General features: G+C 45.0%; 1 protein-coding gene across 1 annotated transcript in view; it reads left to right on the top strand.

Annotated features, from left to right (window-relative positions):
* Positions 1 to 5,164: 5,164 nt before the first annotated feature.
* The window catches only part of UBE2Q2 (ubiquitin conjugating enzyme E2 Q2), a 32,419-nt gene continuing 25,098 nt past the window's right edge, over positions 5,165 to 12,485 (top strand). Inside the window, exons 1-2 of the mRNA XM_040413599.1 lie at positions 5,165 to 5,553; positions 11,877 to 11,981. Of these exons, the coding sequence (XP_040269533.1) occupies positions 5,395 to 5,553; positions 11,877 to 11,981 (264 nt within the window). The 5' untranslated portion in view covers positions 5,165 to 5,394. The remainder of the gene's footprint in view (positions 5,554 to 11,876; positions 11,982 to 12,485) is intronic.

Here is a 12,485-nt window from a genome sequence, read left to right on the forward strand (position 1 = left end):
GAGCCAGCGCTCGGCTATTTTCGATGGCCCCATAGAAATGAATGGAGGGCGGCTGTGCATGTGCAGTGCGCTCTCCTTCACTTTCGGGGCTCTGTTCTCGATATAGGTGCGGGTCCCAGCGGTGGGACCTGCACCTATAAGACAATGGGGGCATATCCTAACGATATGCCCCCCTTGTCTAAGATGAGAAAACCCCTTTAAGGCTACTTGGGCCTCTTCGTCAGTGTCTGAAGTCACATATTTATACACCAAAGTACATGGGAATAATGAGGTAGATGAGACAAGTGATGTAAAGCCAATCAATATGAGTGAAGGAGTAAAGAAACAATTGTTGGAGAAATTATACATCAGTATTATAGATAAGAAGTGGGAAAGTTTTATTGTCCTCTAATTGATGTTCTGTCCATGAAGGCTATGGACCCAAGAGATCTAAAACAAGAAAATGATGAATGAGACGAGCCTGCTGGCCCGCCCCCTTCCCCGCCCACATTTTTAGACCTATTGCAGCGTTATTCTGTCCGTGATGGGGACGCAGCCAAACGGAACGGAATGCATTCAGGTGTATTCCGTTTCGTTCAGTTTTGTCCCCGTTGACAATGAATGGGGATAAAACAAAAGCGTTTCCCCCCGCTATTGAGATCCCATGATGGATCTCAATAGCAGAAAGAGAAAGCGCAGATGTGAAAGTAGCCTTATAAGGTATGCCCCCGTGTTTGCCAAGTCTTTTGTGCTGCCCACACAGAGGGAGGGTCATGTGACCAGGCAGATCACCTCTATGCGATGTCTCCTCCATTCAGATACACTGCCCCTGCCATCTGCACTTGCACTTTTAGGAGTTTAGTGCAGGCGCAGTGTATTTATATGATGAGGCTGAGTGATTGGTCTGGTCACATGACCCTCCATCAGAAGCCATGTTATGTCTATGCGGACCGCACAGAGGATTTACCATACAAGAGGACATGGCTTATATAGCAAATGGTAAAAAAAAAGGCAATATTAAGCCCTTAAGCCACAAAAGTGTACCCCTCGGGTGAGAGAGGGCACATACAGCAGGAGTGTTGTGATATCAGTATATAAGTAGAGCATGTATGTGCCCTCTCTCACCCGAGCGGTACACTTTTGTTTAATCTATCCACTGCAGTCTCATAACCTACGACTTGCGGCTGGTTCCTTTGAACACTATATCCCCTGAAGGGTCGACATGGACAGAAAGGTGCCGCGTCGGGATGCTATTAGGAGCTGATTAAAGTGTTTCATCAGTATTTAGAACCAGGGACCGGGCCGTGATCAGGGTTGGGTATCCGGACGGGGTCACCCCTATCGGGGTGGGTGCTCTGTATAGATAGGTAGGACGGAAATAGACCCCTCCCCTACAAGTAGGGCATAATAGGGTGTAGGGCTCCTCCATCTACACAGACCCCGTTTTATACCCGTGGCTTGTTCAATTGGACTCACGTCAAGCTCTCATCCTGGATTGCCATCCCTGAAATATCCAGGAGAATCCGGTCCCATTACGTATTTTGGTTCTGGTAAGACTGCTCGCACCTAGTTCTAGGTTGAGCAGGATACGTTTTTCTACTTTTCTACCGGTGTTGGGGTACCAGCCTTGGACCCCTGGTTTTCTCATTATTGATGCATTGTACAGTGGTTATGTTTACATTTTAATATATTTACCAGTAACAGTTATGTTTTAAGTACTTGTCAGGGGTTGTTTGCTGCTATTAGATTTGGGAGTGCTTATTGAGCTGTATACTTCATTGCTCTTGCCAGTGATTCACATTTAGATTTATTCACGCCTGAAATCTATAGCAGCTAGTCTGTCACATGGCCTACTGAAATCTATGAGAGGCCTGCTCCTCTACATAAATGTGCCACTTCCTCCGACTGGAACAGTGCCAGTCCTGATAAATGTCCCTCTGTGTCCCTGACAACCACTGATAGATCTCTGATGACACAAGGTTACAGTATATGGCACTCAAAATCTTGGTGCACAAGTAGGATCCTAAACCCTACTTCATGTATCAGTAGAACTTGGCGCTCAGATGCCATGAAACTTGTGCATTTATTACAGACTTCTACATGTGAACATTTTCATTCCCAGAAGGACCTTCTTCAGACAATGCAAAATGAACAAGAGTGGGTGTAAGAAACCCATCTCAAGTTACAGTATATGCAGAAAGAACACATAATCAGATATAGATAGGGTGGTGAGTACTGGTGTCCCCTGAGTGTTCAATATGTCATACAGCCCCAAATAAACATATAGTAAAGGGCAATATAAACCCTCTTAGGGGTAGACATACCTATTAATCTGTCCAAGGAACAAAATCGGGTAACTCACATGGAATCCCAGAACATCTAAGAGCATTATAAGGAAATGGTATGTGAGACATAGAAGATTATATATCTGTATTTGCATTAAAATACGAGTATAAGTGCAAAAACTGAAAGCTAAAACATTTCGATTTTATACTTATACTAGAATTCTAATGTAAGTACGTATATATAGCCTCCTATATCCCACACACTGTTTCCTTATTATGCTCTTCGATGTTCTGTGATTTTTCGTGAGCCACCTATTATGTTCTTCGGACACATTAAAGGGGTTGTCCCACGAAAAATATTCTACAGCATTAAAACCAGCACCTGGGTTTGAATACTTTTGTAATTGCATGTAATAAAAAATTTAATATAGCCACTGAGTTATTCAATAAATTTAGCAGACCAATTGGAGCAATGACTGGGGAGATCTCTGGATCCATGTGAGGTCCAGGGCTGGTTCTAGCTTTGTTAGAAAGAGGTTGTCATGTACTGTATGATGTCTGATTTTCATTTTTTACATTTATCATGAGATATCCCCTTTATTATGTATGTCCTATATTGGCCAGCAATTGCTATGTGATTAATTAGGACTGTATGATTTCATATTGGACACTAGCGCTTTTTGAAAACTTCAACATTCGCTGATGACTTTAAGTGGATTTCTTACACCCATTTAGGGTACTTTCACACTTGCGTTGTGGACGGATCCGGATGCGTCTAACAAATGCATTGAAACACCAGATTCGTCTCTCCGGTGTCACCTGGAAAAAACGGATCCGGTATTTATCCCTTTTGCTGGAACACTTGGTGCATTAATGCATTTCAATGGAAAATAATGGTTTTCTGGGGCGGGGCTTATGGGGTGGGCGGGGCTTAGAGTGGCTAGTTGGCGCTGACTGATTCACGCGCATAAGGCTACTTTCACACTGGTGTTTCTGGGTCCGCTTGTGAGATCAGTTTCAGGGCTCTCACAAGCGGCCCAAAACGGACCAGTTCAGCCCCAATGCATTCTGAATGGATAAGGATCCGTTCAGAATGCATCAATTTGGCTGCGTTTGGTCTCCGTTGCAGATTTGAGGCAGTCACTAAAATGCAGCTTGCAGCGTTTTGGTGTCCGCCTGACGATGCGGAGCCAAACGGATTCGTTCTTACTTACAATGTAAGTCAATGGGAGCGGATCAGTTTTTCACTGACACAATATGGTGCAATTGAAAACGGATCCGTCCGCCATTGACTTTCAATGTAAGTCAAGACGGATCTGTTTTGACTTAGACTTTTTTTGAATGAATAATGCGAACGGATCCGTTATTAACGGATCCAAGCGTTTGCATTATTGGTGCAGATACAAGACAGATCCGCACCGAACGCCAGTGTGAAAGTAGCCTTACAAAACACAAGGTGCATCCCCCATTCACAGTATTTATTTCCCCCTTTCAGCAGCCAGCCACCATTCACAGTAGTTATTAACCCCTTTCAGCAGCAGTCCCCCCTTCACAGTAGTTATTCCCCCCTTTCAGCAGTAGTCGCCCCTTCACTGTAGTTATTCTCCCCTTTCAGCACAGTCCACCTTCACAGATGACCAGACAGTAGGAGTACCTCGGACGGACCTGCGCACCTGTTCCCAACTTGTGTTCCCGCGCCTGCACAAACCAGAATTGACTGGCGCACGCAATACCGGCAGCGCTGGACATGTGAGTGTGACGTGATGTGATCCGGTTGTGACAGGGAGACCTACTAATTGATACTTAAAGAGCCCATACCCGCCAATAACCGCAAAAAAGGAGGACTTCTGGCAGGCCGTCCTGGCCTTGTGCCGGACGGAGGACCAGGCGTCTAAAAATCGGAAGTCTGGCCACCCTACTTGCCGCGGCCCAGCAAACAATCTTCCAGGGCCGGTCCTGGGCCGCGGCACGGCGGTTGGGGACCACTGCTCTAGAATTTCCTTTCTCAGCCTAGCAGTGGGGTAATTAGAAATGATTGGGCCCAATAGCAAATTTCTGAACAAAGCCCCCCTTCCCCCAGCAACCCCCTCCTCAAGTGCATCCCTAACTCCTGTGGCTAGTCAAGACAGCTCTCTCAGACCAGGTCCGGCAGCCGCTCGGATTCCTACACGTATATACTGTCACTGTATATAATGTCATTGTATAATTCTGGGGCCCTGACATTAAGGGTCCGATCACACATCCGCATGAATGGGTCCACATCCGTGCCGCGGCCCCCCAAAAAAAGATAGAGCATGCCCTAGGCATTTCTATCACAGTGCCGGCCATATGCGGTCCTGCAAAATGCGGAACGCACGCGGCCGGTGTCCGTGTTTTGCGGATACGCAATTTGTGGACCTGGTTCCTCTCTGTGCATTAGAGCCCGTCTTTTATATTATTTCATTATTTAATGCAGTTGGTATTTTAGAAATTTCTATATTCTGATTATTTCTGCACTATTTTCCAAGGGAAAACTATTGAAGTGTATAGACGTGCAGGAAAAACGGATCTTTCATCCAAAGTCCAAAAAGGGACTTTGGGAGGTATACCAGTCGTCCTAACAGAACCACTTCCTGTAGTCACAACTGAATGGGGAAAAATACCAACATCTTTGTAAAACAAACTGCCTGGTGAAATATGGCCATTTTCATGAGGTGTGGGCTGAACCTGCCACCTATAATGTGGTGTGAAGAGTGAACCAGTGCATTTCACCATGGAGACACTGGGCACTGTGGGCAGGGACAACTCCTAGGCACGTGTGCCTGTAGGGACTGATATAAGCACCACACAGCTCCGCCCGCCCCCCAGCCATTAGGCCTGCCTTCTAAATCTCCCCAGTTCCTGTGCGCTCACTACGCATGCGCACAGGCAGCAACGCTTTATCAATAGTGCGCAAGGGTGCTTCCTTTCGGTAGAACTCCGTCTCTGACGTCACTGCGCCGGAAGCTTTGCGCCCGTGGCCCTCGGTGGCGACGCTCCGCATACAAAGACAGGCCACCGCCATCTTTCGTACAGGCCGGGCGGAGAGCTCGGGTCCCGGGCATGACCCCGCTGTCTCCTCGGGCCTCCGCCGGGCGGAAATGAGGCCAAGATGTCGGTGTCTGGGCTGAAGGCCGAGCTGCGACTCCTTGAGTCTATCTTCGGTAAAGAGCACGAAAGGTTCCGGATCGTCAGCTGGAGACTGGACGAGCTGCACTGTGTGTTCATCCAGAGCACCGGGGGGGCCCTGACTATTCACTGCAACATTACGGTGTGTACATGGAGGATGGAGGCGCACATCAGCTGACGGCTCTGTGTACATGGAGAGGGCTGCGGTACCGCCAGTGCACGGACCAGTTAGAGAGCAGGGCATGGTTGGGGGGGCCCACAGTATGGCAGGCGAGGTCCTCTCCATGGTAAACCTTACCATAGACTGGCAGATCAGATTTATTGTCTAATATAGGGGAGGGGTGCAGCCTGGTGCCCAACTTTCAGAGCAGGACACCTAAAATCTTACCACCGACAACTGGATCGCCAAGTAGTGGTAGAGGCCGCCGTCCGCTAGCGACAGATCCTCCGCAATCACCGAGTGAAAGTGTGTTTCTGAGAATTGGGGGATGGCCCCATGGGGGTCAGTATGACACGCAGCGATCCGAAAAATCTAAGGCTGATGAGAAAAAAGCTACAAAAACGCGTCGCAGCACAATCTAGCAAAAAAAAGTATACTTTTATTTTTACAATTAAACTGTGAGGCATCCGTTTAATGTATACGAAAACCTGATGCGAACCCTCCCCAAGGCCCCTCGCACACGAACTATACGGATTGCGTCAGGATGAAACTCGCAAGCAAGTTGTCAGTTTTGTCTGCGATTTCGTTCAGTTTTTCCTGCGCGGGTTTAATCGGTTTTGATGCGTTTTTCACGTGTGTGTGTGTGTGTGTGATAAAAAAAAAAAATGTGAAGGTTTACAAACAACATCTCTTAGCAACCATCAGTGAGAAACACATTGCATCCGGATGTAATGCAAGGCGTCTTTCACTCCTATGGGGCCTGCGTTGAGTGAAAAACGCAGAATATAGAACATGCTGCGATTTACACACAACGCGAAAGTAATGGGTGAAAAAAAAAAAACGCTCATGTACACGGACCCATTGAAATGAATAGGTCAGTATTCAGTGCGGGTGCTATGCGTCCACTTCACGCACTGCACCTACGTGGAAAACTCGCTCGTGTGAAAGGGGCCTAACTCTGCTGGATTTTGTTGCAAGTGACTTTTTTTGTTCCATTGACTTCAATGTAACTCGGGCATGGCACGCAACGTGGCTGTAACTTGGCTGTGTTCTCACGGTTAAATCCCAGCTCTAAAACGGTCGCGTGACAGTGAGTGGCACATATTTTTGTGTTGCCTTGTAGCGCTACTCTTACGCTTTTCCCCAACCAAGCCAAATTGTTGCGGATTTCTTGCAGGTAAGTCCAGCCTTGTACAGACAGTACCAGCAAAGTGGATGCGATTTTGAACCTTCATCCACACGCTGCGCACAAATACACAGTGGAAACCAGTGTGACCTGCGGTGTGGATATGAAATCTCCGGTATGTCCGTTTATGCTGTGGATCTCCGCGGATTTCACCTGCAGCCTTTTCTGAGGTAAAAAAAACCCTGTGGAATACGTGTGGTTTTTGTTGCTGTTTCTTCAGGCATGGGAGGACATTCCTCTCGGACTTGCAGAATTTGCCCGGATGCCAGGATTTGCCCCGGATCTTACACTTTGCATTGCAATCTCACCTACTTAGCTGGTACTGTTAGGACTCTTGCACACAAACGTGTTTTTTTTTTTTTTGTTTTTTTTCCATTTATGTTCCGTTTTTTTGCGTTCCGTGTACGGAACTATTCATTTCAATGGATCTGCAAAAATAAACAGAATGTACTCCATATGCTTTCCGTTTTTCCGTTCTGTTAAAAGATAGGACGTGTTCTATGTTGTCTACATAACGGGCAAGGATAGTACTGTTCTCTCAGGGGCCAGATGTTCCGTTCCGCAAAAAACTGAATGTATACGAACGTCATCCGTATTTTTTGCGGACCACAAAATACAGAAAATTGCCATACAGTCGTGTGCAAAGAGGCCTTATGCCGTATATTTTCCACACGAAAATCAATGCGTAATACGCATAGTGTGCACGGTCACTTTAAAGAGGACCTTTCACCGATTCTTACCCTATGAACTAAGTATACAGATATGTAGAGCGGCGCCCGGGGATCTCCCTGCACTTACTATTATCCCCGGGCGCCGCTCCGTTCTCCTGCTATGCCCTCCGGTATCTCCGCTCACTAAGTTATAGTAAGCGGAGTCTGCCCTAGCGCTGGCCAATCGCATTGCAGAGCTCACAGCCTGGGAGAAAAAAACCTCCCAGGCTGTGAGCTCTGCGCTGCGATTGGCCAGCGCTAGGGCAGACTCCGCTTACTATAACTTAGTGAGCGGAGATACCGGAGGGCATAACTGGAGAACGGAGCGGCGCCCGGGGATAATAGTAAGTGCAGTGAGATCCCCGGGCGCCGCTCTACATATCTGTATAGTTAGTTCATAGGGTAAGAATCGGTGAAAGGTCCTCTTTAAGGGCGCATGCACGATCAGCCAAGCATGTTTGCAGTGGAGTTGGGGGTGACGGCTGACTGCCATTACTCCCAGCTTAAAGGGTGACGTGGCTTTCACAAAACTTCTTGATATGTTGTAGCAACATGTCAGTGGGGGTCTGATTGCTGAGACCCCGATCAGTCGCGAGACCTGCTCACATGCTCTCCCTCCTCGCTGCAGGAGTTAGGCTCAGTAGAAAGTCTATGGGCCCATCTCAATTCTTGTCTCCTGCAGCGAGGAGCTGGCGCTATGCATGTGCTTCTCACTACTTCATCTAGTAAGTGTTACGGCTCATCACAGCTCAGTGACCCTTTATTGAAGAGGGAGATGCCCGATCCTGCTTTAGGCCCCAGGTTCTGGAATGTACTGGATACCAGTGACAGCGTTATGTCCGTGTCATCTAATACATTCCAGACCTTTAGGCCCCTTTCACACGAGCGAGTTTTCCTTGCGGGTGCAATGCGTGACGTGAACACATAGCGCCTGCACTGAATCCTGACCCATTCATTTCAATGGCTCTGTGTACATATAAGCGTTGTTTTTCATGCATCACTTCTGTGTTACGTGAAAATCGCAGCATGCTCTATATCTGGCCCTATAGAAGTGAATGGAGCTGCGTGAAAAACTCATCTCATCCGGAAGCAAGTGCGGATGCGATGCGTTTTTCACTGATGGTTGCTAAGAGATGTTTGTAAACCTTAATTTTTTTTATCACAGCATAAAACGCATTGCACCTGCGCGGAAAAAAAAACTGAACGCGATATCTGAAAAATGCAACCAGGGCATGCTACAATTCAACCCTTGTCTGACGCAGTGACTTTGCATTTTTGCGTTTTAGTTTTTTGCTCCCTGCCTTCCTTGGAGCCATAACTTTTTTTTTTTCTTTCTTATTTTTGCCGTTCACGTGGCTGTATATGAGGGCTTATTTTTTGCAGGACAAGTTCTACTTTCTAATGCTACACTTTAATATTGCATACAATGTGATGGGGAGTGGGGAAATTTTTTTTTCAAATGGGGTGGAATATAAAAAAAAAATTCTGCTACAGTCTTACGGGTTTTGTTTTTACAGCATTCACTATGCAATAAAACTGACTTTTGCTCCTCATTCTCCAGGTCAGTACTATTATAGCAATACCACATATGTATAGTTTTTCTTGTGTTTTTAATACTAAAAATACTTTTTTCTTTTTTTTTTTTTCTTGTCATAGCTGTTTTCTGAACCCCATAACTTTTTTTTATTTTTTCAGGACAATCTGTAGTTTTTGCTAATACAATCTTGGAGTGTGTGACTTTTTGATCACTTATTACTTTTTTATTTTTTTCCTGTTACACTTCACTGTATGGGATAAGGTTTTTTTATTTTGTTTTGTTTTTTTAAATATGTTATTAGCTCGGGTGTTTTCTCATGTGGCGATTCCTGTTATATTTTTTAATTGTTTTTATTTTAGGGGTCATTAGAATTTTTCTATTTTTCTAAACTTTTTTTCTTAGGTCCTCAATTAGACCCAAACTTGAAATCATCAGATTGCAAATTATATAGAATAATGGAATTTTCTCCATTATTCTATATAGAATTCACTGTATTACAGTTCAGTGCTGCCACCTGCTGGCCTGAACTGTAATATACTAGTACAAGCTCATGCTTATTACTTCCTTGAGCTCTGCCTGCGGGGATGCGTTCCTCATCTGGATTCTAGCCCTCTGACGCTGTGGTTATCTGGGGGGTTAAATGTCTGCAATATGACAAATCTAATGTTACATTTTGCATTTTATTTCTGTGCATAGATTGACCAGTGGATTTAGAAATCTGCAACATATTGTTTGTTTTATTATTATTATTAATATTATTATTTTATTTTTATTTTATTATATTTTTTTTATTGTGGTATGCAGAAAATACGCAAGTAACACGTGTGGATTTTGTGCCGAAATCTGCACAAATATCCATGCAGAATTTCTGTTTAACCCACACCCCTGAGCAGCTACCCTTTAAGATGGAATCTGATGCAGGGGCAGCCAGTAGGCCCAGTAGACATGAAATTATTAGCTGATCCTGTCAAGATTGGTGGGTTTGCCCAAGTTTTCTCTTGCCTTAGTAGCAGTAAAGTAGCCTATTGATTATGGGTAGCCAGTCTGTCAGCATGATGAACCCTATTAAATAAAGCATATTACCTGGTAGGGTTGCTTCTGTTGATTAAAACAATTGTTTGTAGCTTGAACGGCTGCAGAGATCTTGATTTTTATATTTATGCAACTTGAGTAGTTTAAGCTCCAGGGGGCTGGCAGTAGCACTTGGAGCACTTTTTAATGTGGCCTTTGATAGTTGAGATAGCCCTGTCTTTTTGCCTCTGCCGCTTTGCCACCAGTATGATTCCTCTGTAAATAGTGTAAATCGCTGGTGCCAGTGTGTTTAAGCAAAATCGTGCATTCCCCTAGGGATGTGTGATTTTGCTACTGCCCTATGGCTTATTTGGTTGCCCTCACGCCTTGGTGGCAGCAGGGCCTTTGGCGAAGGAAGGGAGCGCTGGACTGGGACAAGAGAATACTCCACGCTCCTCTCAGCAGATGCGCTGCCTGTGAAGCCACCTCCACTTCCAGGTGGACAGACCTTGCTGACGGCTTCACACACAGCGGAGGAGCGCTGGATGAAATGCCCTGCATATCAAACAGGTGTAAAGTAGAACTGACCTAGTTGCCCATAGCAACCAATCAGATTGCGCCTTTCATTTTCCAAAGGAGCTGTCCAAAAAAATTTATTCGTTTTGGGAACGTTTTTGCTTTTGCGGGTCTCCCCCCAAAAGGCTCTGTATAGCACTTGAGAAACAAAGGAAGTTACCAGATTGTTTAAACATTTCAAATAATCCAGTAATTCCTCCATGATGAGACTTCAGCGTGACGGTGTGAAATCTCCAAGGACAAGCTCCTCACGCGCTAAGCATTTTTTCTGTGTATTGGGCTGTTCCGTGCCGAACTTTTCTCATCTGATCTAGGTTAATTTCAGTGACCAATCAGATTTGTTCTTGGTCACGTTCATCTCTTTGGTCCTAGATGGTTCTGTCTGCTGATAATATAGAACATAATGTCCTGGCTTGTGTGATGAGAAGACTCGGTACTGGATGATGCTGAAGCTATAGGAGTAAACCTTCTAAGCCGGTGTGGTTAGTCAGTCCTGATAGTCGCCATTCTGTTTGGTTAAGTACATGTTGGTACGTGATGACTTGCACTATCTTGTCTCGGGGGTTGCGACAACCTGGTATTCCCCACCTGCGCTGTTAGTCAAGTTGGCTGCGGAGTTCTTGCAGTACCACATCACTGCTATGTTCAGCTGGAAATCCCGGTTAGTCAGTGGATTGTGAAAATGATTCATCCCAAGAATAACGTCCAAAAAGAAAACGTTGTTGCTGATGATGCACCTACAATAAAACACATTTAATTTTCATAAGTGATTTTTATTTTTTTGGACCCTATCCTAAGGATAGGTCGTCAGTGTGAGATTGGTGGGGGTCCGACTCGGGTCTTTGAAAAATGCTGTGGTGCTCCAGTGAGTGCCGCTGCTGCTCCCTCGTGGCTTACAAAGCTTAGTGCCGTCCATTGGATAGCGGCTATGCTTAGTATTGCTCGTGTATAAAAAAAATATATATCCCTAAAAAAAAGGCCCAAAATTATTTACGTAACTGAACAGAAAAAAGGTTATGGCTTTCAAAGACAGATATACTAAAACAATGAGAAATGTGTTAAGTCGGAGGGGAGGGGGGGGGGGGTGAATTAATGGCCCAGTCTTGAAGTGGTTAAAGACCTGAACAGACCCGATTGGAGGGTAGGTAGAAAGACCTACCTGCACATAAGATGTTAGCAGAAATATGTGAATGCCTGTTTATTGCTTTTTCTGGACATGGGGGAGGGGGAATTATAAAAGTTTGATTTTTTTTTTTTTTTTTTAAATGTCTCCTTTTCCGACTAGGAATCCTATCCTTCTTCTGCACCAATATGGTTTGTGGAATCAGATGACCCAAATCTGACTTCTGTCTTGGAACGCCTGGAGGATATTAAGAAAAGCAACACTCTGGTGAGTTTCCTTTATTAAAGGGGTTGTCTGAGAGTTAGTAAGAACTTATGGTAGCTGCAGGAAATGTTGTAACCTTCCTCACTTGTTATATCCCCTGCTGCTGCTCCCCCGTGGATTGATTTATTTTTCCGGAGCAAATCCGTCCTGTACATCCACAAGACTGCTGCAGCCAGTCACTGGCTTCAGTAGTGATGTTAGTGTGTTTGCTGAGACTAGTAACTGGCTGTAGCAGCAGTTTGGATGTATAGCAGGGGATCGATTTGGGTAAATCAACAAAAAACATCAGGAACCCCTAGAGCAGTGGTAGGGGATTTAACGTGATTAGTATTTCTTATATTCTTAGATGACCGCTTTTTAAAAAAAATCCTGAACTAATCCAGATAACTTTTCTATCCTGACTCCCAGGGACACTGATTAATATAATCTAAGTTCCTTAAAGGAATGTACTCCTTCGGGGGCAATTTTTTTTTATTTCTTCAGTTATTCTTTATTACAAATATTGAG

This window comes from Bufo bufo, chromosome 1, assembly GCF_905171765.1.
Source record: "Bufo bufo chromosome 1, aBufBuf1.1, whole genome shotgun sequence".
NCBI classification, from domain to species: Eukaryota; Metazoa; Chordata; class Amphibia; order Anura; family Bufonidae; genus Bufo; species Bufo bufo.